The sequence below is a fragment of the Lolium rigidum genome, chromosome 6, assembly GCF_022539505.1.
Source record: "Lolium rigidum isolate FL_2022 chromosome 6, APGP_CSIRO_Lrig_0.1, whole genome shotgun sequence".
Taxonomy (NCBI): domain Eukaryota; kingdom Viridiplantae; phylum Streptophyta; class Magnoliopsida; order Poales; family Poaceae; genus Lolium; species Lolium rigidum.
Window position 1 is genome coordinate 264006140 of NC_061513.1, and position 23916 is coordinate 264030055.

At 42.3% G+C, this 23916-nt stretch overlaps 1 protein-coding gene and 1 pseudogene across 1 annotated transcript; both read right to left on the minus strand.

The window, feature by feature from the left end:
* Window positions 1-3539: 3539 nt before the first annotated feature.
* On the minus strand, window positions 3540-16421 carry LOC124667434. The gene is made up of 6 exons (XM_047204716.1): window positions 16191-16421; window positions 15855-15870; window positions 4665-4736; window positions 4436-4490; window positions 3964-4102; window positions 3540-3887 (listed from the first exon to the last, which is right to left on the minus strand). The coding sequence occupies exons 1-6, from the start codon at window positions 16362-16364 to the stop codon at window positions 3741-3743; spliced, it is 603 nt and encodes a 200-aa protein (XP_047060672.1). The 5' UTR covers window positions 16365-16421; the 3' UTR covers window positions 3540-3740.
* Window positions 16422-18090: 1669 nt separating this feature from the next.
* Window positions 18091-21113, minus strand: LOC124664062 (annotated as a pseudogene).
* Between the last annotated feature and the right edge of the window lie 2803 nt (window positions 21114-23916).

A 23916-nucleotide genomic window follows, 5' to 3' on the forward strand; every position in this document is an offset into this window, starting at 1 on the left:
AATATCTTTAAAATAGCATCCATTTTTGTTGGATAGTGTACTGAGTTTCTTTATATTTCTCACAACTAAGAAGTGACTATATGTGAGATAGTGGTAAATTACTAAATTGAATCTCATAAACATGCATGGGCCTTTTTGGTTCAAAAGAATGTTATAGGAATTTTCGAATGTTCTATTTTCTTTTCTATAGAGGTTGTTTGGGTTGTTGGATTGAAAACAATGTGATTGTTTCTTACGGGTACTTCTTATGCAATTCCGTAGTAAACCTCGTGGATATTTTTCTTGTTCAATTGACAACTATGGCTTGTACTTATTTATTCATAGAAAGTATTGGATTTTTATATGGTGCAACCCAAATCATGTACTATCCATTCCCATGTTTTCAGATTCTATAGGATCACAATGCTATGGTTCAATTCCTATTTTTTTTTCTATTCATGAGTTTTTTAAATCATGCGAACCAGAAATGCCCCGAGAGTCCATTTATGCACACCAAGAAATCATAAATTCCTCTTAGATACTTTTTCTGTGGAGTTTGTTAGATTTATGTAAACATCTCTAGTGAACAAAGCTTCCTAGAAATATCTTCAGATATTTTGCGAGTCATGTTCTCTTCGTTATCTGAGAAAGGTGCAACTCAAATATTCATTATTCTGTCTAAATCTAAGTCGACAGAGAATTTTCATGTCTTAGTTCATATCTGAAAAGCACCATTGTAATTTAGAAAAGGGTCTTGGTTAATTAAACAAAAAATTGGTTCAAACAATGTTTTCTCTAGGTGACACAAAATCTAACTATGGTCTTTATGTACTGCAATGATCGACTGGGCAATAATTACTAATCCGTCTAACAACCATCAAGCTTAAGATTGAATTTCATGCAAATATATAATATAAAATTAAAAGAATGGTTCTGATTATCGACTAAATAATTATTTTTACAACAATCAAGAAACAGAAATATCACTGTGAAAGAAAACGTTTACCGTCTTCATTTCGTTGGTAGTTTGGTACCGTGTACACACATTGCTGCAACACCGTCGCAGTGTGGCATTTGAGTGAGCGATAGTCGGTGCATTTTTTCCTATCCGGCCATAGATTGCCCATGGGAATTGAATTGCATCGGGAGTGTATGGTCTGATGAACGAGATGCATTGAAATGCTCTATGACCTCAACCACATCTCATTCCCAAATGCATATAGCAAGGGCTCCCTTGTTTACTTGAGTGGTCTCCTGGCCTGACCTGCATCCTAACCACCGATCAGGTTACGCTACTATCTAGGGAGTAGCAGTCCTAACTACCGACGGGCGACCATGATTGTTTTAAAGTGCAGGTACATGAACACTTACATAGCTGGATCAAGGCTAGGAAGTCTCAATTTGACGTCACCAGGAAGAATTACCGCGCACACTCCGTGTACCGGAACTCGTAAGCTAACGGTCACCTGCACACGCACGGCTCAAATCGAAGACTTATTTCTGACGTTCGTGGGTAAGAAACATGCCAAATGGCAGCGCGAAATCAGTTGAGATTTAGCGGGCAGTTATCTGTCGTTAGTAATCGCATCACGACCCTGCCTTTCTCAGCGTCTTGCGTTGATAATCCTGAAACCTGATGATCCGCATCTAATCGAAGGACGGCGCTGTTTCTTCAGGAACCATTCTTCAGTCCTGACGAGACGTGCAGCTGCTCTTCTCTTCAGCTTAGCTAGTACTGCAGCCCGCGTCAAACATCGCCGACGCTAGCGACCGAGGCAAGCTACACGATGACGTTGCCGACCATCGATCGTCCTAGGAGCAGCCAACCGTGTTGTTCGTTTGACTTGTACAGAGGTCCGGCACATCACAACCGTGCATGCCCCATCGCCACAAAACGTGATATGTTGCCGGGTATGTGTCGGGTCTATTGCATAAGCAATACGCTTTTGCTGGTCCTAGTTGACCGATAATTAATTTAGAGCTTTACTCCAGCACATTAGATGTATTGTGATTCATTTGTCTTAACATTTGTAAGTGGATTGCAACCGATTCTTAATTGCAAGACTTGCAAGAGTGGGTTGCAATGGAGAAAAGGTGCCCCCTGGCGGTAAGGCTGCTCAATTTGTCGTGTGAGTCATGATAGCTCGGAGTTGCAAGTAGGTGGAACTAACCGAGAACAAAGCTAATTCTCGATCAACCGAAAACTAATAGCTCCCCAAACAATAATAGTACAATTCTCCTATGACATTTATTTAGATTCATCACAACTAGCGGCTGTGACAGCGCAGCGCCTGTGAATTGGTTTGTGGGAACAGTTCTTAGATGTCACGATGGAGTATCTTACATGGTTGCCGCCCCGCCACTAGTGTCCATATGGTAGACTCTGAAGTTAATGTCAGCATAGCAATGAAGCATAGTGAGAGAGGAGACTTACTAAGATCGATCTACTCATGTGATTGGTCTTTCTTCTCCTATAGGCCCTAGCCGCCAAATGGCACAACAAAATGGGAGTGAACCAGGCTAAGGGGAATCTTTAGGTAATCCCAATATGCCATCATGAGAAGAAGATAACTTGACCCTGAGCTAGCAATAGAAACTGAAAACATAAATGGAAACATGCACGATGCCTCTTATGCTTACCAAATTCTATCTATATACTATACTAGGTGCAACCCATTTGCAGAAAGACAGACAAAGCCATCATTGCTCGTGCCCTCCCGATTCATGGTCCATGTCGACAGTGACCCAGACCGGTGTGTGTCGGTCGCATCCACAACGTCAGTGATACAACAAAGGTTCATTTGGCAATTGTATGTTCAATTTAGATTTCTGAATGAAGCCGGGAATGTAGTTTAATTATTAAATGCAGGTGCTTGAGATCTTGCCTGACGATTTGTCTGTCTTAGTTGGTGATGATGTAGAAATTGTAGATAACAATGGCCGTTGGGCATGGTTGGAATGATGGTGATGGCCTCCGGAGAGTTCTTCGGAAACAGCCACTGACATGTACACATATCTCCGTCTCTACATCTTGAGATCCACTGCGGTTGTTGGCCTGCTTAATTTGGCATAAAATGGATGGTGTACACATGCAGTCTACTGGCGAGTAAAAAGATTAGTAGACTTAGTACATTATTGCAACTTGTGTGATTAATTTTGCTTCTTCTCTGCATCATCGTCCTTAGAGTATTATTAGAGCTGCAGCCTGAAGATCCGGGCGTGTGGTTTGTCAACTCCTGCACTAAGCAGATGGTTTGTTTTCTATATTTTCACATCTCGCCCAAGGCATAAAAAGAAGAAAACAATCAACGCAACAGATATGACTGTCTGGAGATGGCTAAGGTTTTGTTATCAGCAGACAGATGTACCTTCCTTGCAGAGTTACAGTGTAGAGAACATGACTTCCCACCGGGAGCAGCCTGGCCAGAGTTAGTCGACGTCCCGTATTAACTCGACTGGCTGCTCCTGGTGAGAGGAACATGAATTCCCCAGTGGTGTGAATTCATCTGAACAACAGCACGGTACATCCTGTTATGAATTTTCACAAGTCAGAACCACACATGGCCAGTGTTACAAGTGGGTCACTCAGTTTATGCAGCTAAGCAGAAAATAATTTAGCCTGTTCGGACGAATGATCAGAGCCCTGGTAGTATCGCTAACATTCTCCACCTGATAATTTATCTTCAGTTAGTGGTGACAAAACTGAGCATCATGCTGTCACTTGGTAGGAAACGCTTCAGGGAATAGTTTCCATGTGCTATTCATGACTCCACAGCACCATCCTGATCAACATTTTCATGCAAATCATCTGGTCGAGGAACTTCAGAAAGGCTAATGCCGTCGGAGTTTGTGAATGTGCACAAAGCTTTCCAGATCAGGACCAAGATTTTGACCGGTGGATGCAGTTTCTGCAGATAAGCTCTCTCAGGCCACAGGTTCCTAACATTTGCACTTCAAAATCATCTGAAAGCAGGCGAGATTTACCTTGAAAACAAGCATGAGCTCATCCTCATCGCGTAAAAGCACCGCCAAGCTCCAGTAACATGTAACAGGGGTCACACACTCATTCAGCAGCGGCTTTAGGAGCTTGCTGACGGGCACAAATTGGCGATGCACTCTTCCACTATGAAAGATAACATAGATGTCAAAGAGATAAAAGAATGAAGAGACCTCTAATATTTCTACCTTATACCATATATAATAAAACAATGGAAAGGGCAAGCATAAGATGGTCACTTCTAGTTAACCTCAGAACTACTTTATCCATTGCACATCTTGTCACTAACTAGTACTGAGTACTGACAGGAAATAAGTGCTAATTTTAGTAGGTATCCAAAGCCTTTAACTTCATATATCTTATTGCAGTTGATGATGTGCTCTTGCAATGTCATATAATCTTCAAGAGGAGCAAATTCTGAGAACAAGAGTGAAAACTCGACCCGTCAAATTTTCATACCTCCAGAAGTGTTGTTCTAGCTGAATGCCAAAAGCTGGCATGATCATCAATGACTCTGCAGAAAATTGAATATAGTGCTGAATAAGGAGCATGAAGTTTCACTTGTATATAATCATTTTTTCCAAGCCGATGGTGATAAACAAGAGTATCCTTTTTTGTGCAACTTTATGGCGAAAGTTACTATAATTGAAAAAATATAGAAAGAATGCAGAACAACCTCAGCACCCACCTTTCTTCACAGGCTTGTATTGCAACCATTTAGCAATAATAGCAGAAAATGAAGCACTCCAAAGCCACCTTGCTAGTTACTACAGTAGTAACAAGCACCTTGACTCAAAAATTGCAAAAATAAAATAATGGGTTGTCTCCCATAAGCGTTTTTCTTTAACGCCTTTCAGCTAGGCGCAGAAAGTGAAAATCAAGTAACATCAAGAGAAGAAGCATCAACATCATAATTTGTTCTATAAGGCAAATCTGATCGTGATATTTATGGTCTCCTCATACAACTGTTTTTTTTTTGGTTAATAACGTGTCAACCTACACCTTCAAAATGTCTATCTTGGTTCTTACAAAAAAAAAGTACAAGTAAATTAGCTAGAACGTGAGTGTAGTTCCAGTTTGACACGTTAATATATGGAAGATTAAACTTTGATGGACTGCCATATTTTTTAAATTTGGACCCACATATTTGTGTACATGGAAAGTAAATTTTCAAGGGGAGGAGAGATCATGTACACATTATTGGTCCTGGGACTCCCGTAATTTTTTCTTTTTATTTTGGGCTCACGTTTGTTGCTTATACATGGAAAGGATTTTTTGCGGGAAAGAGATCCCTTACTAATAGGCAATAGGCAAGTCCGTTTCCCTAAATAAATAAAGAAAAGTCTATTTAAAAAAATAACCGTGAAGATACCTCTTAATAGTCCACACGATTACGTATCAAATATGGAATGACGCGTACCAGATCACCACGAAAAAATAAAAGTAATCCATAGTGTGCAACTGTAAAAAGTTGTAGCATCAGATCGTGTCACCATGGGATATAATTGCCTCCGTTAGAAAAATTCCTAGACTGAGAAACTTGGATTTTGTGTGAGAATAACATGTACGACACACAAAAATATATATTATATATACTACTCCCTCCGTTCTTTTTTAATTGACTCAAATTTAGTATAAAGTTGTACTAAATCTGAGTCAATTAAAAGAGACCGGAGGGAGTACTAAAAGCATAATAAGTGTGTTTTAGGAGACACCGCGTTAATCCACATATGCTAAATAATATAAACCGATGATTCTAATCCTATGATATTAAAAGATAAAAAGTGTTACATACAACAAAAAAAAATTACAAAAGAAAATGTATGGCAGGATAAGTCATATGGTTACGCACACCTGTGTTAAAGAAAGAAAAAACTATACACGTCCGTTTATAATAAGAGTACAAGATGGTTTACGCCTAAGCTCTGATATGTTTCCTTCAAAATACCGGTCCGCTTCCAGGTATAAGGATATTTCACGGACCACTTCCAGGTATGGTGGCGTGAAATCAGGAATTCTTTAGACAAACATATGTTGGTAAGTACATAAGATGAACCTACGCATGTAAAGCAGCCAACATTGTACATATTTAGGTTGCTGGATTTATATTTAATTGTTGATATTAAACAAAAAGATGAGGCACAACACGATTGCTCAAAAATATGCACTAATGTGGATACAATGCATATCCGGTAAGCCATGCGGCTTCTTTTTAAATCGAGGCACTTCATGTTTAATTGGAGACGTGCATGTTTGGCCAAAAAAGTACACTAAGGCACTGTAGAAAAAACACCCCTTTTTTAATATCGATGAGCCATGCACTATGAATTAGAGCAATAGTAGCTCGCATTTTGTTGATAGATCACCTTCACGTTAGTGGGTGGCTGCCAACGTTTTTTTCTCGGTGAGAGAAAACACAGGTAGGTAACATTGTTTCCCTTTTTCAGAAATTTTGACAATACTAGCAAAAATATCGCGCAAAATTGTCATACCAATTCATAACTTTGTCCAAAATTCATCAAAAACTTCTCAAACAAAAAATAAATTTGAGCAAATTATGTAAATGTCCGTAAATTTGGGTAGGTAATATTTTTTTCTAGGTGGTGTCATGCCCTACCGCAGGCAACGGTATATTACGTTTTTGGAAATTCTGAAAATACTACCCGAAATTTGTCGAACACATTTACTAATTCGTCTAAAACTTCTCAAACAAAAAATAAATTTTGAGCATATATCTAAATGTTGGTTAATTTCTACGGTAATATTTTGTCTTCGTTGACTAACCAAAAAATCGGTTTACTACGAGATATCGGAAATAACAATCGAGAAAAAAGTTTGGTGACACATGCTAAGCTTTAAGAATGCGAGAAGGCCGACGATAACAATATAGCAACGTCCCAAATTCGTAGACCAATGAGCTAATATCGACGATCACATAAATCTACAAGCTAGCTCGTGATATGGATTTTTTTTTGCGAATGAGCTCGTGATATGGATTTGATCCTATAAAAAGATATAATATCACCATCTACAAAACCTCAAGAGTGGCTAATGTTATTTATAATTCTACCGCAATTGGTGAAGTAAAATTTCACCCACAAATTAAGGAATATAAAGATGTTATTGTGCATGTAGGATAATATTATGGTTACTATGGTATAAAAAATTTCAATGATAATCCATTGGTATTATTATTGATTCCATAACAAAAATATAATATCGCTATCACTTTCAAGACAATTAATCCAATGCCCTCGCATTTGCGAGGGCCACCATGTGAAGGAGATATGCCCTAGAGGCAATAATAAAGTGGTTATTATTTATATCTTTATGTTTATGATAAATGTTTATATATCATGCTATAATTGTATTAACCGAAACATTAGTACATGTGTGATATGTAGACAACAAAGAAAGTCCCTAGTATGCCTCTTAACTAGCTTGTTGATTAATGGATGATTAGTTTCATAATCATGAACATTGGATGTTATTAATAACAAGGTTATATCATTATATGAATGATGTAATGGACACACCCAATTAAGCGTAGCATAAGATCTCGTCATTAAGTTATTTGCTATAAGCTTTCGATACATAGTTACCTAGTCCTTATGACCATGAGATCATGTAAATCACTTATATCGGAAAGGTACTTTGATTACACCAAACGCCACTGCGTAAATGGGTGGTTATAAAGGTGGGATTAAGTATCCGGAAAGTATGAGTTGAAGCATATGGATCAACAGTGGGATTTGTCCATCCCGATGACGGATAGATATACTCTGGGCCCTCTCGGTGGAATGTCGTCTAATGTCTTGCAAGCATATGAATGAGTTCATAAGAGACCACATACCACGGTACGAGTAAAGAGTACTTGTCTGGAGACGAGGTTGAACAAGGTATAGAGTGATACCGAAGATCAAACCTCGGACAAGTAAAATATCGCGTGACAAAGGGAATTGGTATTGTATGTGAATGGTTCATTCGATCACTAAAAGTCATCGTTGAATATGTGGGAGCCATTATGGATCTCCGGATCCCGCTATTGGTTATTGGTCGGAGTGAGTACTCAACCATGTCCGCATAGTTCACGAACCGTAGGGTGACACACTTAAAGTTGGATGTTGAAATGGTAGAACTTGAATATGGAATGGAGTTCGAATATTTGTTCGGAGTCCCGGATAAGATCCCGGACATCACGAGGAGTTCCGGAATGGTCCGGAAAATAAGATTCATATATAGGATGTCATTTTATGTGAATTAAAATGATTCGGAAGGTTCTACGGAAGGTTCTAGAAGGTTCTAGAAAAGTCCGGAAGAAATAAGGATGGAAGGTGGAGTCCCAGAGGGACTCCACCCACCTTGGCCGGCCAACCTAAGGGAGGAGGAGTCCCAAGTGGACTCCCCACCATGGTGGCCGGCCACCCCACCAAGGAAAGGGGGGGAGTCCCACTCCCCCTAGGTTTGGACACTTGGAAGGTTTTGTTGGGGTCTTATTCGGACTCTTTGACTTAAACCTTGGGGCCTCCACCTATATAAAGAGGGGGAGAGAGGGGCTGGCCGGCCACTCAAGCCACCACCATGACCGCACCCCTCAAGGGTGCCCTAGCCGGCGCCCATCTCCCCAAACCCTAGCGGTCTCTCTCCTCCACCACATCCCGCACGCTTAAGCGAAGCTCCGCCGGATTTCTCCACCACCACCGACACCACGCCGTCGTGCTTTGTCGGATTCAAGAGGAGCTACTACTTCCGCTGCCCGCTGGAACGGGGAGGTGGACGTCGTCTTCATCAACAACCGAACGTGTGACCGAGTACGGAGGTGCTGCCCGTTCGTAGCGCCGGAAGCGATCGTGATCAAGATCTTCTACGCGCTTTTGCAAGCGGCAAGTGAACGTCTACCGCAGCAACAAGAGCCTCCTCTTGTAGGCTTTGGAATCTCTTCAAGGGTTAGTCGCGTTCATCCCCTCGTTGCTCCCATCTTCTAGATTGCATCTTGGCTTGGATTGCGTGTTCGCGGTAGGAAATTTTTTGTTTTCTATGCAACGTTATCCTACGGTGGTATCAGAGCCGTGTCTATGCATAGATGGTTGCACGAGTAGAACACAATGGTTTTGTGGGCGTTGATGCTCTTGTTATCTTTAGTTTGAGTACTTTGCATCTTTGTGGCATAGTGGGATGAAGCGGCCGCGTTCATGAGACTTGTTCCTCGTTCGACATGCAACTTGTATTGCATAAGAGGCTTTGCGGGTGTCTATCTCTCCTACTATAGTGAAGATTCAATTTACTCTTCTATTGACAACACTAGTATCACCGTTGTGGTTCATGTTCGTAGGTAGATTAGATCTTACTCGAAAACCCTAAACCACGTAAAATATGCAAACCAAATTAGAGACGTCTAACTTGTTTTTGCGGGGTTTGGTGATGTGATATGGCCATGATATGATGATGAATATGTATGAGATGATCATTATTGTATTGTGGCAACCGGCGAGGAGCCTTATGGTTGTCTTTAAATTTCATGTTGAGTAGTATTTCAAAGTAGTTGTAATAGTTGCTACATGAGGTGAACAACCATGAAGACGGCGCCATGGACCTTGACGCTACGCCGACGATGATGGAGATCATGCCCGTTGATGATGGAGATCATGTCCGTGCTTTGAAGATGAAGATCGAAGGCACATAGACTAAAGGGCCATATCATATCACATATGAATTGCATGTGATGTTAATCCTTTATGCATCTTATTTTGCTTAGATCGCGACGGTAGCATTATAAGATGATCCCTCACATTAATATCAAGATAATAAAGTGTTCTCCCCTCGTATGCACCGTTGTAACAGTTCGTCGTTTCGAAGCATCTCGTGATGATCGGATGTGATAGATTCAACGATTCACATACAACGGGTGTAAGCCATGTTGCACACGCGGAATACTTGGGTTTGCTTGACGAGCCTAGCATGTACGAGACATGGCCTCGGGACAACGGAAACCGAAAGGTTGAACACGAGTCATATGGATGATATGATCAACATGTTGATGTTCACCATTGAAGCTACATCATCTCACGTGATGATCGGTTTTGGTGTAGTGGATTTGGATCGTGTACCACTTAACAACTATGATGGATGTTGTATTAAGTGGGAGTTCATTAGTAATTAGATTAAAACATGAACTAATTATCATAAACATAGTATGAGTAGTATTTTGAATTAATTTTGTAGTATTGGCATCCGTTTTCTACCATGCGCTAGTCTTGTTATTGAGATAGAAATACTGTTAAAATCTGACAAGAAACTTTACGGATTGGTACCGTATTGTTAAAGAATCAAGAATTGATTAAGTCCTATTGCAAACTTTTAGTAAACCTCACATTGTTGATTCAAAGAGCTATGGTTTCAATTAGTACCTAAAGTTATCTTGTCTCCGTAAAACTTGAAGTTCAAATCTGTTTGAAAAGTAAGGAGCTGAAAATTTAGTTTTCAGAAATAATCAAGGTATGAGATATATATGATATCTAAGACCTTATTGCAAGATGATATAATATATTTTGGTGAGACTACATAAACTCATAAGTTTTATGGGAATGTACGAAGGTTGAAGATGCAAGGCGTCACAATCCTCCAACTATTGGGGCACTAACAATATTCGCATATCCATGAAGTGACCATCCTTAATATGCACCGTTATTAAGACTCGTCGTTTCGAAGCATCACGTGATGATCGGGTGTGATAGATTCTACGAGTGCATACAACGGGTGCAAGCTAGATTTGCACATGCAAATACCAAGGTTAAAACTTTACGAGCCTAGCATGTACAGACATGGTCTCGGAAAGTCGTCATGATATGATGGATAAAATTATGAGTGAAATTGTTCATCATATTACAAAGTTACTAATAGTGAAATCTGGAACACTTGTCATATGATGATCAACTTCAAAATAAGAACCTCAAGGTTATTGGTATTAGACCAACAAACCTAGAAGTTATTAATGTTGAAGTGTTTTTCTGAATAATGAGGAAAGCTAAAAGAGAAACTGCAAAAGATCTTTTGGCTGAAAGAAAGAAAAGACTACAAAGTCTAGCTCAGGTGTATATAAATAATATACATGTTATGGTTGTATTCCTAGTTAGGTCACACTATGAAATTCTTGGGTATTATTACTATATTGGTTGGTATGAAGTGTCATACAAAACAACGCAATACAAGAATACAATGGCCTAAGTGATCGACAAGGAATATGATAGAAATGCACGTCTGGAACAAAATAAAGTGTTATTATGTTCGTCGTTGGCATTCTATCTAGCCCTTAGAATTTATAATAAAGAACTTAATAATTGTTATTTTGCTCTGATCAAATGAAAACAATGAGTGGTTCAAATTATGACATTACTCCATATATGATGGATAAGTTATTATAAATCTTAATGGTGAAACACACATACATAACACTGACGCTAAAATGCCATAAGGCAAATGATTTGAATTCCACTTATTTGTGGAACCGCCATTTAGGTCATGTTAGAAAGGAACGCATGAAGGAACTCCATGCAAATGGATTTTGGAGTCATTTGATTTTTGAATCATTTGGCGCTTGCAAATCTTTTCTAAAGAGAATGATTAAAATACCGTTCATAGGCCAAGAGTTGAACGGGCAACTAACTTAGTGAAAAATACATGATGATGTATGTGGTTCACTGGGTATAGTTGTGTGCGGGAGATTCTTCTACTTCATGAAAACTTTCAACAATGAATTGAGTATATATATGTGGATATATTCAATAAGGAAGAAGTTTGAAACATTTGAATGGATTCAAATAAATTTCAGCATGAAGTGGAAATCATCGTAATAGAAAAGTCAAATATCTATGATTGGATCATGGTGAAAATATTTGAATTACGAGTTTTAGCGAACATCTAAGAGAGTCATGAAATTGTTCTACAACTCACATTTCTTGGAGCATCATAATGATGATATAGTATCCGAGAGATGTATCCAAGCCTTGTTGAATTAATGATGAGATAAAATATTATGACGCCATTATATTTTTGTGGATTATGCTTTAGTGACTACCGCTTTTACACTGAATAGAGCATCATCATGATCCTTAGAAATGACACCATACGAGTTATGGTATGGGTATAAACCCTAATAGTCTTTTCTTTAAATTTTGGTCTAAAAGTTAAACAACCAAAATCGGATGAATGTCTTTGTTGGTTATCCCAGAGAATTGATTGGGAATTCTTCCCACTATGGAGAGAAAGACAAAAGTGTTTGTCAATGTTTCTTATTTCCAAGAAATTGTTTCTAGTGAAGTATTTGAGTGGGAGGACAATATAATTTGATAAGGTTTATGAACCTGAGCATAATGATCAGAGTAGCGCATCATCGGAATTGGTTTCGGAAGCGGCCACGACGATCATGGCTCCCATGACTACAAAGTGTTTTAGCCATGGAGATCGAAGTACATATTGAACCTTGTAGGTATGGTTTACTTTGTGATCAAATAAATGATTTGTGGACAAAGGATTGATTTTGAACAATGATAAACCAACTACAAACAAAGAAGTTATGATGGGCCACGACCCGTTAAAATGGCCATACGCCATGAAATCCATAATAGATGAATATTTTTTGAAAGTAAATGGATCTATAGACTTGGATGAAATATCCTTAAAGAAGCTCGACTTGTCGAAAAATAGTTTACGACAAAGTTCAAAGAGTTGACTACGATAAGATTAGATCTTCCGTAGCAATGCTTATAGTCTATGTGGATTATTCTAGTAATCACTACATATTTGTTTTATGAGATATGCTAGTAGGATGGTAAAATACACTACTTAACAGAAGTATGTATACAAGATACAACCAATTATTTTGCTAGTCCGTAGAATACTAGATAGGTATACGAACTTCAATTGGATGAAGTGAGTATTACGGAGTTAGAATCTTCACCAGATGAAATAGTCAAAGAGTTTTTTTTTGATTTCATCAGAGACGATGAAGAGGCTTGCATTTGCAAGAAATTAAGTGGGAGCGCTAAGACATATTTATAATACTTTATGTATGTGACATATAGTTGGTTATAAATAATGTAATTATATACTTGATTAAAAAGGATTCATTGAGAAATTAACTTCAATGAAAGGATATGGACTGAAACATATTTAGTGTCAAAATCTATGAAGATAGATTGAAACACATAATAAGTTTAAGTCAAAGTACATAGAATGGATATTGAAGTAGTTCAATATAGAAATATTAAGAAAATGTTCTTGTCATGTGAAGGTTTAACAAGATTTGAGTGTATCTGACACTCGATGAGTAAAAACACATGAGTGATTTTAGATCACGAAGAATATGTACAAAATCAGATGTCCTGTGCTCTAAAAATTTAGGAGCATATACCAGAATAATTCATGTGATGATTATTGGACAAACAGTAGGAATATCCTTGAGTACTTTAGAAGATCCAAGGATAGATATATAGTTTTATATGGAAAAATGACAAACAAATCGCTGTAAGGTGATTACACCGATATTTGTTTTGTCACATATGAAAAATAAAATTTCAATCTCAAATTAGACTAAGTGTTGTTTAAAAGGTAGCACAAATGAGCTAGAAGTTGTCTATGCTAGATTTAGAAGAGTTCTAAAATATTGTGAAGGATTCTACAAAAGAAGGCAGAGTATGTCATTGTTTTGACAATGACAAAGGATGTTAAGTCAAGAGGTTCTTTGAGAACTTGGTGTAGTTCCGACAGAGTCAGAACTTTGAAGCTATATTGTGTGTGACAATATTAGTAACATATTTCAGACCGCGGAATTAAGGTTCCACCAGAAGACCAAACATATTTAAATGCCGACTCATTTGGAAATGAGTGATGCATTGAGATGCAAATGAATTACAAAATACATACGTTTCTGAGCGTGTCAGATCCGTTGACTAAAACCTCTCCCGTGAGCAAAACATGATAAAGCACCAGAAGGCCAAGGTGTTATATCTTTACAAATGTAAACTAGATTATTGACTCTAGTGCAAGTGAGAGACTGAAGGAGATATGCCCTAGAGGCAATAATAAAGTGGTTATTATTTATATCTTTATGTTTATGATAAATATTTATATATCATGCTATAATTGTATTAACCGAAACATTAGTACATGTGTGATATGTAGACAACAAAGAAAGTCCCTAGTATGCCTCTTAACTAGCTTGTTGATTAATGGATGATTAATTTCATAATCATGAACATTGGATGTTATTAATAACAAGGTTATATCATTATATGAATGATGTAATGGACACACCCAATTAAGCGTAGCATAAGATCTCGTTATTAAGTTATTTGCTATAAGCTTTCGATACATAGTTACCTAGTCCTTATGACCATGAGATCATGTAAATCACTTATAGCGGAAAGGTACTTTGATTACACCAAACGCCACTGCGTAAATGGGTGGTTATAAAGGTGGGATTAAGTATCCGGAAAGTATGAGTTGAAGCATATGGATCAACGAGTGGGATTTGTCCATCCCGATGACGGATAGATATACTCCGGGCCCTCTCGGTAGAATGTCGTCTAATGTCTTGCAAGCATATGAATGAGTTCATAAGAGACCACATACCACGGTACGAGTAAAGAGTACTTGTCAGGAGACGAGGTTGAACAAGGTATAGAGTGATACCGAAGATCAAACCTCGGACAAGTAAAATATCGCGTGACAAAGGGAATTGGTATTGTATGTGAATGGTTCATTCGATCACTAAAAGTCATCGTTGAATATGTGGGAGCCATTATGGATCTTCAGATCCCGCTATTGGTTATTGGTCGGAGTGAGTACTCTACCATGTCCGCATAGTTCACGAACCGTAGGGTGACACACTTAAAGTTGGATGTTGAAATGGTAGAACTTGAATATGGAATGGAGTTCGAATATTTGTTCGGAGTCCCGGATAAGATCCCGGACATCACGAGGAGTTCCGGAATGGTCCGGAGAATAAGATTCATGTATAGGATGTCATTTTATGTGAATTAAAATGATTCGGAAGGTTCTACGGAAGGTTCTAGAAGGTTCTAGAAAAGTCCGGAAGAAATAAGGATGGAAGGTGGAGTCCCAGAGGGACTCCACCCACCTTGGCCGGCCAACCTAAGGGTGGAGGAGTCCCAAGTGGACTCCCCACCATGGTGGCCGGCCACCCCCCAAGGAAAGGGGGAGTCCCACTCCCCCTAGGTTTGGACACTTGGAAGGTTTTGTTGGGGTCTTATTCGGACTCTTTGACCTAAACCTTGGGGCCTCCACCTATATAAAGAGGGGAGAGAGGGGCTGGCCGGCCACTCAAGCCACCACCATGACCGCACCCCTCAAGGGTGCCCTAGCCGGCGCCCATCTCCCCAAACCCTAGCGGTCTCTCTCCTCCACCACATCCCGCACGCTTAAGCGAAGCTCCGCCGGATTTCTCCACCACCACCGACACCACGCCGTCGTGCTTGTCGGATTCAAGAGGAGCTACTACTTCCGCTGCCCGCTGGAACGGGGAGGTGGACGTCGTCTTCATCAACAACCGAACGTGTGACCGAGTACGGAGGTGCTGCCCGTTCGTAGCGCCGGAAGCGATCGTGATCAAGATCTTCTACGCGCTTTTGCAAGCGGCAAGTGAACGTCTACCGCAGCAACAAGAGCCTCCTCTTGTAGGCTTTGGAATCTCTTCAAGGGTTAGTCTCGTTCATCCCCTCGTTGCTCCTATCTTCTAGATTGCATCTTGGCTTGGATTGCGTGTTCGCGGTAGGAAAATTTTTATTTTTTGTATGCAACGTTATCCTACACCATGCTAGTTTAGCAATAATAGCAGAAAATGAAGCACTCCAAAATGAACCGAGGCATAAAGTCTCCTGAAACATTTAAGCTTGGCAATGAAAATGGGAAGTCTTGCCTTGTTTCAAAAACAAAAAAATCATAAATGTTATGGTTCCTTCACTACCAGAATCTGAAACAATGGCATTAATCATCCTCAACATGGAATGTGTAATTTTTTTTTATCTTGTAGACTGTAGAGGAACCTAACATATATCTATCGGCATCTTGATCCACATTGCTAAGATTCCAAGAAGTTCATGGAAATAAATTGACATCTAGCAACCAGAGCACCCGAGTGGAATGGCGGATACTATGTCATAGTTGGATTTTGGGAATGAACTTGTGAGAGAAGTACCTTCGACAACAAGGAACGACAAACATTTCCTAGAAGGAGCGCTGCACTGATACAGGAAAGTAGCACCCTGAACACGCTCTTCTCGACAAATACATCATGGATATCGGCTCCTCCCTCGCGGCGGTGGGCGTACCTGTACGCGCTGGTACAAACTCCCTGCGCTTTCTGCTCCATGGTATCAGCTCATCAAAACCAACCAAATCTAAGATTCTCACAGAGACCACGCCACCTTCAGAGCCTGACAAACCTAAGAGCATGTCTAACAGGTCCCATATTTTTTCACCCCTTAAAACGCGAGTAGAGGGTCCTGTATTCAGTTTTCACCGGCCGAAAAATTATCCAAGCTAGCAGACCCCGTACAACTAAACTGTAAAAAGGAATATTCCGAAAATATGCCAAATTAAAAAAATCCCCTTCCTCCACTTCTTCTTCCTCCTCCCGCCCGCCCCTGCCTAGCCCCTGCCCCGGCCGCCCCCCACCTGCCTAGCCCCTGCCCGCCGGCCACCGGCCGGCCCCCGCCGCCGCCGGCCCACGGCCGCCCGTCCCCGTCCCCGCCCGCCAAGGCCGCGCCGGCCTTGGCCGCGGCCCGCCACGGCCGCGCCGGCCTTGGCCGCGCCGCGCCTCGGCCGCGCCGGCCTTGGCCGCGCCGGCCGGCCGCCGCCCGCCACGGCCGCGCCGGCCTTGGCCGCGCCCGCTCCGGCCGGCTCCGGCCGGCCGCGCGCGCCGCCCGCCACGGCCGCTGCTGCACCTCGTCCGCCTCCCCAACCCCACCTGCGCGCCCACCTGCAGGTCCTCAAGCCGACCAACCCGCCGCTGGCACCCACGGCGCGAATTCACCGGCGAACCGAGCCGCCGCCACGCCGGAGGCACCGACGAGCGCCAACAGCCGTCGCGGAAGCAGTTGCGATTTCTGAAAATTCAGCGCGCCACGAGTGAGGGTTTGGCCTCCCGCCCCGTACAAGTAAGGGGCCAAAAGCCACCCCGTAGCCGAAACTGTAAAAAATCGACACGGGGGCCTGTTTTACGGGGTCTGCTAGACGGCCGGGTAGAGGCCTACCCCGTATATCGGCGGTTATTTTACGGGGTTGAGCCTTTTACGGGGTCTGTTAGACCTGCTCTAACACTGAAGATAATTACATATCAGTCGAAATTTCGTGTGCATAATAAAACTGAATATTTACCAATCGAGCAACCCCCACCATGAGGAGGCAAGAAGATTTCACATCTCCTACACGGGGTCCCCTACCACAAGCATCATCAGCAAAATGCCTCACTAGGCAGAGGTTTAACTTGCGAAGATAGATGGAGATTTGATCAGAAGCCCTGTTTAACTTTAACAATGGAAATGATCATATGCCCCATTTTAGATTGCCATTGATCATATATATGCCTTTTTTTTTATCATGTACCCTTTTAAATTAGGGATTAAATCATTTTGGAATTTGTGAGCCCAATACTATCACGCGGAATGACGCTCTTGCCCCAATACTAACCCGACCGATCTCGTTCCTTTCACCGGCGGCAGCTAGTCACCTCTGATTGACCTAACGAGCACGAGAGAGACGGACTGGGGAGGTGCACTGGTAGGAGAGATGAACGGGACCGAGGAAAGAATCACTTGGCAGCCTGCTCGCCGGAGTCGCGCCGCGCCGGCCAAGCGTCGCGCCGGAGTGCTCCCGTCGGCGGGGCAGGTCCCTCACCCCGGTCGCTGCTTTTGTGATCTGGTCTGTGGTCTCCAGCCGAACAGGTGAGGAACAGGGGGATGGGTTCGGTCGATACTGGTTCAGTCCAGTACAGAGCAAGAGCGTCATTTCGCGCGGAGAAAAGGGCTCAGAAAATCGAAAACAAATTAAGACCATAATATCGATTGCAAACTCAAGTTGATGATATGTCAATCAGACCCTGTTATCTTAAGGTTACATGTTCACAACAATCTAATGCAAAAATCCCAAATTGGAGATTTACAACACCCAATGCTTTCTGCTCCACTCTACATCAGCTGTTACAACATGATGAAACTGTCGAGGTACAAAATTGATGAACGTATTCCGGTCTAGAAAATCTCAGGAGATCGAATCAAACAAGCCCTGTCTTCAGCTCTTCATGGTCACAGGTCACGGCTGACTGACTCACCATTTCCTCATGCGCTTCTCCTTCCTCCATTCCCATGGCTTCTCAGGGTTCGGTAGCCCCCACAGTCCCAGCCCACTCGCTCGCGCCTGGCTCTCCCACTGACATAAATTTCAGTTCGTCAAGGCCTTTTCAGGTGTATATATGGTTGGAGAAATGTTCAAAGGGTGCTCTACTGCTCTCCAGTGATTTAGTTAAGCGAACCGAGCCTATCAGGTGTCTAATGCTGCTGCATACCTTGGCAAGCTCTGGCCTTCTATCGTAGGCAGTGTAGTGCCAGGTGAGCCCTTTCTTCAGCATGTGTTCCTAGTCCAAAAGCAAGATGAGAGAAAACATAGTTGTTTCTTAGTCAGAATGTTGCAAAGTATAGTTAACAAGGTTATAAAGTAGGTTGTTTTCAGATGAATCAATTCAGAATTTTGTTGCAGAACTTAACCCCAAATATGTACCTAAAAGTTACTTGCTTCTTAGTCAGAGTGTCACAAACTAATACTGACAAGCTTATAAAGTAGGTATTGTCAGTTGCATAATTCAATATCAAAAGCATGTTGCTCTGATACATAGGCATTTTTCACAGCCTTGATATGTAAAGGTGCAATTGCAACGCTAGAGGTCTTTTAAAAGAAGAAGCCAGGATGAAAAAAGAATTCAATACTTCCATTGGTCATATCCAGTATACAGACGTCAGTATAAGACTTCGAAATTCAAACAAAAAAGTATGAGTTTCTACCTGCACGAAGACCCCATTGCACTCAACATCTCCAACCAGTTGACCGTACCGGTAGTATCATATACGGAAATCTTTAAGGTTCTTCCCTGCACCAGCTTCACTAGCTCCTCTTTTGCCTCTTTACCATAAAGCATCGAGTTCTCTGGTGCATCGATCCCTCTGCATTACATTGTTGCGTTCCATATTATCTCAACTGCAGTACAACTTGAAAAAAGTCCTCAAACATTGAGCACAAGAAGCGAGACAAACCTTAGCCTGACCCGGTACTTCTTTGCAAGAACCTGATCACCACTCAGGTTAGGAACTTGCCTGCAATTGGAAGTCATAAAAAGAATCAGAAGCTGACACCATGCGCAAGCAGACAGTTCATTGATGTTAATTTGAAGTGACCTGTATCCAGCATCCACTATGATCTTCTGAAGCGCGTCGGCCTTCTGGTAGTTCTTGGCCGCCCGCGCCTTGATCCGCTCCACCGCGGCTTCCTGAACTTCACGGGGCACGTTTCCAGATTCATGAGGGTAAGCCGTGTCAACATACACGGTGATAGAGTCACCGTCAGCCACAGCCATTGCATCCACCTAGGAAACTAGCGTCCAGACTTGTGAGCCATTCATTCGCCTTTCCTGTACAATGCTAAAGGACATCTCAAGACAGCAAAGGCCTTACAGGGAGCGTGTGCAGCTCATACTTCACACCTCGAGGTTTGCTCGTGGTGGTGCTCCAACAGGAACCAAGATACGACTCCTGCAATCACCGAAAAAGGCATCGAATTAGGGGAGGATTCAGTCAGTTCAGTGCCATGCTTCACATGCTGAATCTGCTGAATGCTGCTTGCAAGCACTGACAAGGTTCGGCAACGAATCAATCGTGCAGAAACTTCTTTGCGAGTGACAAATCTGATGAGAAGATCGCTAGTCCAGACATACGGCCATACGGGGTAATCATCGGTTCATGCTTAAGAACTCGGTGGTGCTATTTTCACTAGCGATGTCTAGTTCTGAAAGTAAGCAATAATACCTTTGGGAACAGGGCGCCGCGAGCGTTCGCGATGAGGACAATGGCGCCGATGGAGCAGCACAGCACCTGCAGCGGAGAAAGCGATGCGCGCTTCCTGGCGACGCCGCCATGGGCACGGACTCCCCTCTCGCGGCGACGCCCGTGGCTGTGCGTGGCGTACATGCCACCAGGCGGTTGAGGAGATGGAACCTTCGGGGCTCGGGCGCCGAGCCGGTCCCGGAGGACGCTGCGACTGCCCACTGCGCCGCGGAGGCGGCAAGGGAGGCTCGCCGGCGCCGGGCAAGGCCAGGTCAGCAGCGTGTGGATGCTGCGGCGCGGCGGCGGCTTGGGCCCGACTGGGCGTTTCGGGTCGTTCAGCTCGAGAAAACATCAAATGGAACCCAGCTTCATGGAGCCTGCTTTCTGAAAACCTCATGTTTTCACTCGAAAAGTTTTCGAGAAAATGCATACAAGTACATATAGATGTTTACCATGTAAGTACTCCGTACAATTTTTCATTGAATTATGTGGTCAATCAATATGCGCCCTACATATAAAAGACTTCAAAAGTGAATTTTGTAAATGACTACTTAGAGCCCCATTTTTTCTCATTTTCGTAAAACCAAAATACAGCATATTTTCTAAGGCAATTTTGCACGTTCGTAGAAATTGTGTCCATATACCTCTCCAAAAGAATTAGGTCTTTTGAAACTTGTAAATACGAGCGCAACAACCTTAGGGCATGGCCAATGCTCCACCGCTGCTCCAGCTGCTATGTAGGTTTGGATGGTTCTCATCGGCTCTACCTAACACATGCAGATTAAAGTGGTCTCTTGCAGGAGATCCCACCTTCTCAATGCTAAAAGTTGGAAAAGTGTGAGAGAGTGAGGAGAGAGAGGAGAGAGGATGAGCCGGTGAAGTAGAAAATAGGTGAAGAAAAAATGGTTTGAATCATGTTGGAGGACCATTGCATGTGATATCTTGGAATGTTGTGGTTGATTTCTACCTCCTATTTTTTTTCTTTGCTTACCTGGAAACCTGGGACAGTAGGTAGATGATGCCCCCATTGTACATGCCCTTATGTTTCCTCCATGGAGCCTCCTTTTTTTGTTTGGATAATATCTTTGGCAGTGTATACCTCTTTTGACGCCACCGTTGAGCTGAAGTCAACAAAATATATTTCAACTTTCATTTATGTACTTCGAACTATATTAGACATTGACATATGCATCATGAAAGGTGAAAGTACGTGCTAGTTTCAACGTGGGGACCCTATACTCAGATTCCAGGGGAATGTGATGCCAACATTGAACTAAACTCTAACAAAATATAATTAAATAATTTATGTAATTTGAACTATATTAGACATTGACATATGCATCATCGAAGACAAAAGTAGATGCTAGTGTCAACGTGGGGCACGGGGCCGATACCGGGATTTCAGGGGACCAAGGCAAACCAGAACCCGGTGCCCCTTTATATAAATTCATATTATTATGTATTTAAAGAAATGAAAATCGAACACTCAAAAATTAATGCTTATGTGTTTAATAAGTATTCATGTATTTGCATAAAAAGGTTAGAGATGAGAGCAGAAAAGAAATAAACCACACTACAAAAGGGTTGAAAAATAGAAATTAATTAGGAAGGTAAACTAGAAAGGAACAAAGGTACAATGAAATAGACGAAAGAAAGAAAAGGAAAAAATAGAAACGACCTAGCATCCTAAAGCATGGCGTGTTTCTCAAATCTGGAACACGGTGAGCGACTATGAGTACATTGGGACCGAGAACCAGAAATTCATGAATGAACACTTGAAGCTGGAAAAATACACCGCCGTGTGTTTCAAGGTCATGGGGTTCCGCTGGATGGAAAAATGTATTAGTAGCATTTGTTGAAGTTATAGGCGTCAGTGAAGCAGACCTTCATGTCCCATTGTTCAAGTTACTAGCATGTGCAGAAAAAGGACTGTCCAGAACAATAGCAAAATCCATTTGTTCTTACACAAAGAACTATATAAACATCACTCGTGCAACAAATAACATCACAGTGTCGCGAGGCTAAAGATAAGCACACAAATATGGTATCTTCAGAATGCTAATTGTTGATTATTACACATAATTCAGGGAGTTGCAGCTAACTGGACTCAACAAAATAAAACACATGTGGTATTTTCGCCGATAAGATCATCGGTTGTCGTTGGCTTGAGAAGTGTGAGTCTGTGACAGTGGTCGTTGGCTTGAGAACTGTGACCTGGGCAGCACGGCAGGCAGCGTTGTTCACAAGGTAACCACTGGCGCAGCCTAAGAGCACCCTGCAAGTTTAGAGATACAAAAGATTGGCACCGTATTAGGGTTATGCAAAAAATGTGCCTCATACAATATATACCCTTATGTTGTGGAGTGATCACCTCCTTCTGCCCGGCTATAGTGTTGTTGAGCATGTCCAATGTTCAGCATCAGGGTTCACTCTGTATTCCTTTGCAATTGTAGGGTCAGAGAATTCCGAGAGGGGAATTAAAGCTGAGAGAGAGAACAAACCAAGCAATGAGGATACTAAGCCGTTGGCTGGTTTCAGTTATAAACCAGACTTAGATATATGTAAATTCGTACAATTCGCTGTGTTTGGTGTTTGCAACTTTTGAGCTATATATGTTACTCCCTTTGGCCCCCTTTTAATTGACAAAGCGAGTATAAGTAAACCTAGAGGCTAAAACGGAGATTCACACCAACAAAGACGGGCCACAGGGAATAGCAGATTTTTTTTTATCCATGTCTGGTTGCAGTAGTCATTCTCGGGAAATTTGGCCATTAGCCTGCCGAAGTCTATTACTTAGGGAACTGTTAGACATGTATCTTATGCGGGAAACAATTTTTTCAATAGCGGATCAACTGTTAACATTTTCTCAAGCTTTTCATCTCAAAATGACACCTCCAAATGCATCATGGGGTGTACAAAACATGAGAAGATCTGCTTGATTGGACTGCATATGAATGTCTCCAAAGTGAATACGTACGGGTCCATCTGTTTCTCATTCTCAGAATCTTTCATCTTCCGTGAACAAAATCGTTTGGACAGCATATGATGTCTTCAATTGTGATTCTAGGAGTTAAAGAAAAATGATATCTAAAGGTATAATAGATGCCCCCCATAGGGGGTCTCACAACGATTTGCGATTCTAGGCCATCAGATCTTGTCAGCATGTGTCAGTTGACGGATCTCGGCCGTTCATTCTGGCCAGTTGTGCTGGTGGTGGTTCGTGGGCGTGGACGCGTGGGCGGCTTTCCATTCATTGCCCTTCCTAGATAAAGCCATGGAGCAGCGCTATTCTACCCGCCTGTGACTACGCATGGGACCTGCATTAGGACGGGTCCACTTGTCAGTCGCCTTGGGTAAGTTATAAGTGGGTCAAGCATGAATGCAGCTTGAGACAGAAGCAGCGAGCGAAACCTGCCCCAATCTGCGTCTGCTCCTCTCTCCCCCAATCCCTTCATTCTCTTCCCTGACCCTCCTCCCACCCCCTACTCCGCCGACCACCTCCCTGCCTTCTCCACCCAGCTAGATGCAGCCCTGCCGGCCGGAGGCCAGGGCGGACCTAAACGGCGACGGAAGGGCGGCGGCCGGGGCAAGAAGCGGCATTGGAGATGGAGGATCGCCTCCACATCTTCGTTTCGCCGGGATCGCCTCAATCTGCGGTCGCTCGGAGGCACGCGAGAAGGGGCGGACGGCGCGCGAGCAGCAGCCTTGCGACGGGGAGCTGGTGAGCCCGTGTGTGATGGTGGAGCAGCGCAAGGTGCAGGTGCGGCAGCGCCGGACGACGGCCTGGGCAGATAGAGGTTGGTAGAAATCTTCTTCCCGAGCGAGCCCCTT

Excerpts from the sequence above, each read along its gene's own strand:
- LOC124667434 (XM_047204716.1), bottom strand. The coding sequence starts at position 16,364 with ATGGAGCAGAAAGCGCAGGGAGTTTGTACCAGCGCGTACAGGTACGCC. Across the intron at positions 4,491-4,664 it reads ATACAAGCCTGTGAAGAAAG|AGTCATTGATGATCATGCCA; the intron begins GTGGGTGCTGAG and ends AATTTTCTGCAG. Across the intron at positions 3,888-3,963 it reads AGCTCATGCTTGTTTTCAAG|AAACTGCATCCACCGGTCAA; the intron begins GTAAATCTCGCC and ends GCTTATCTGCAG.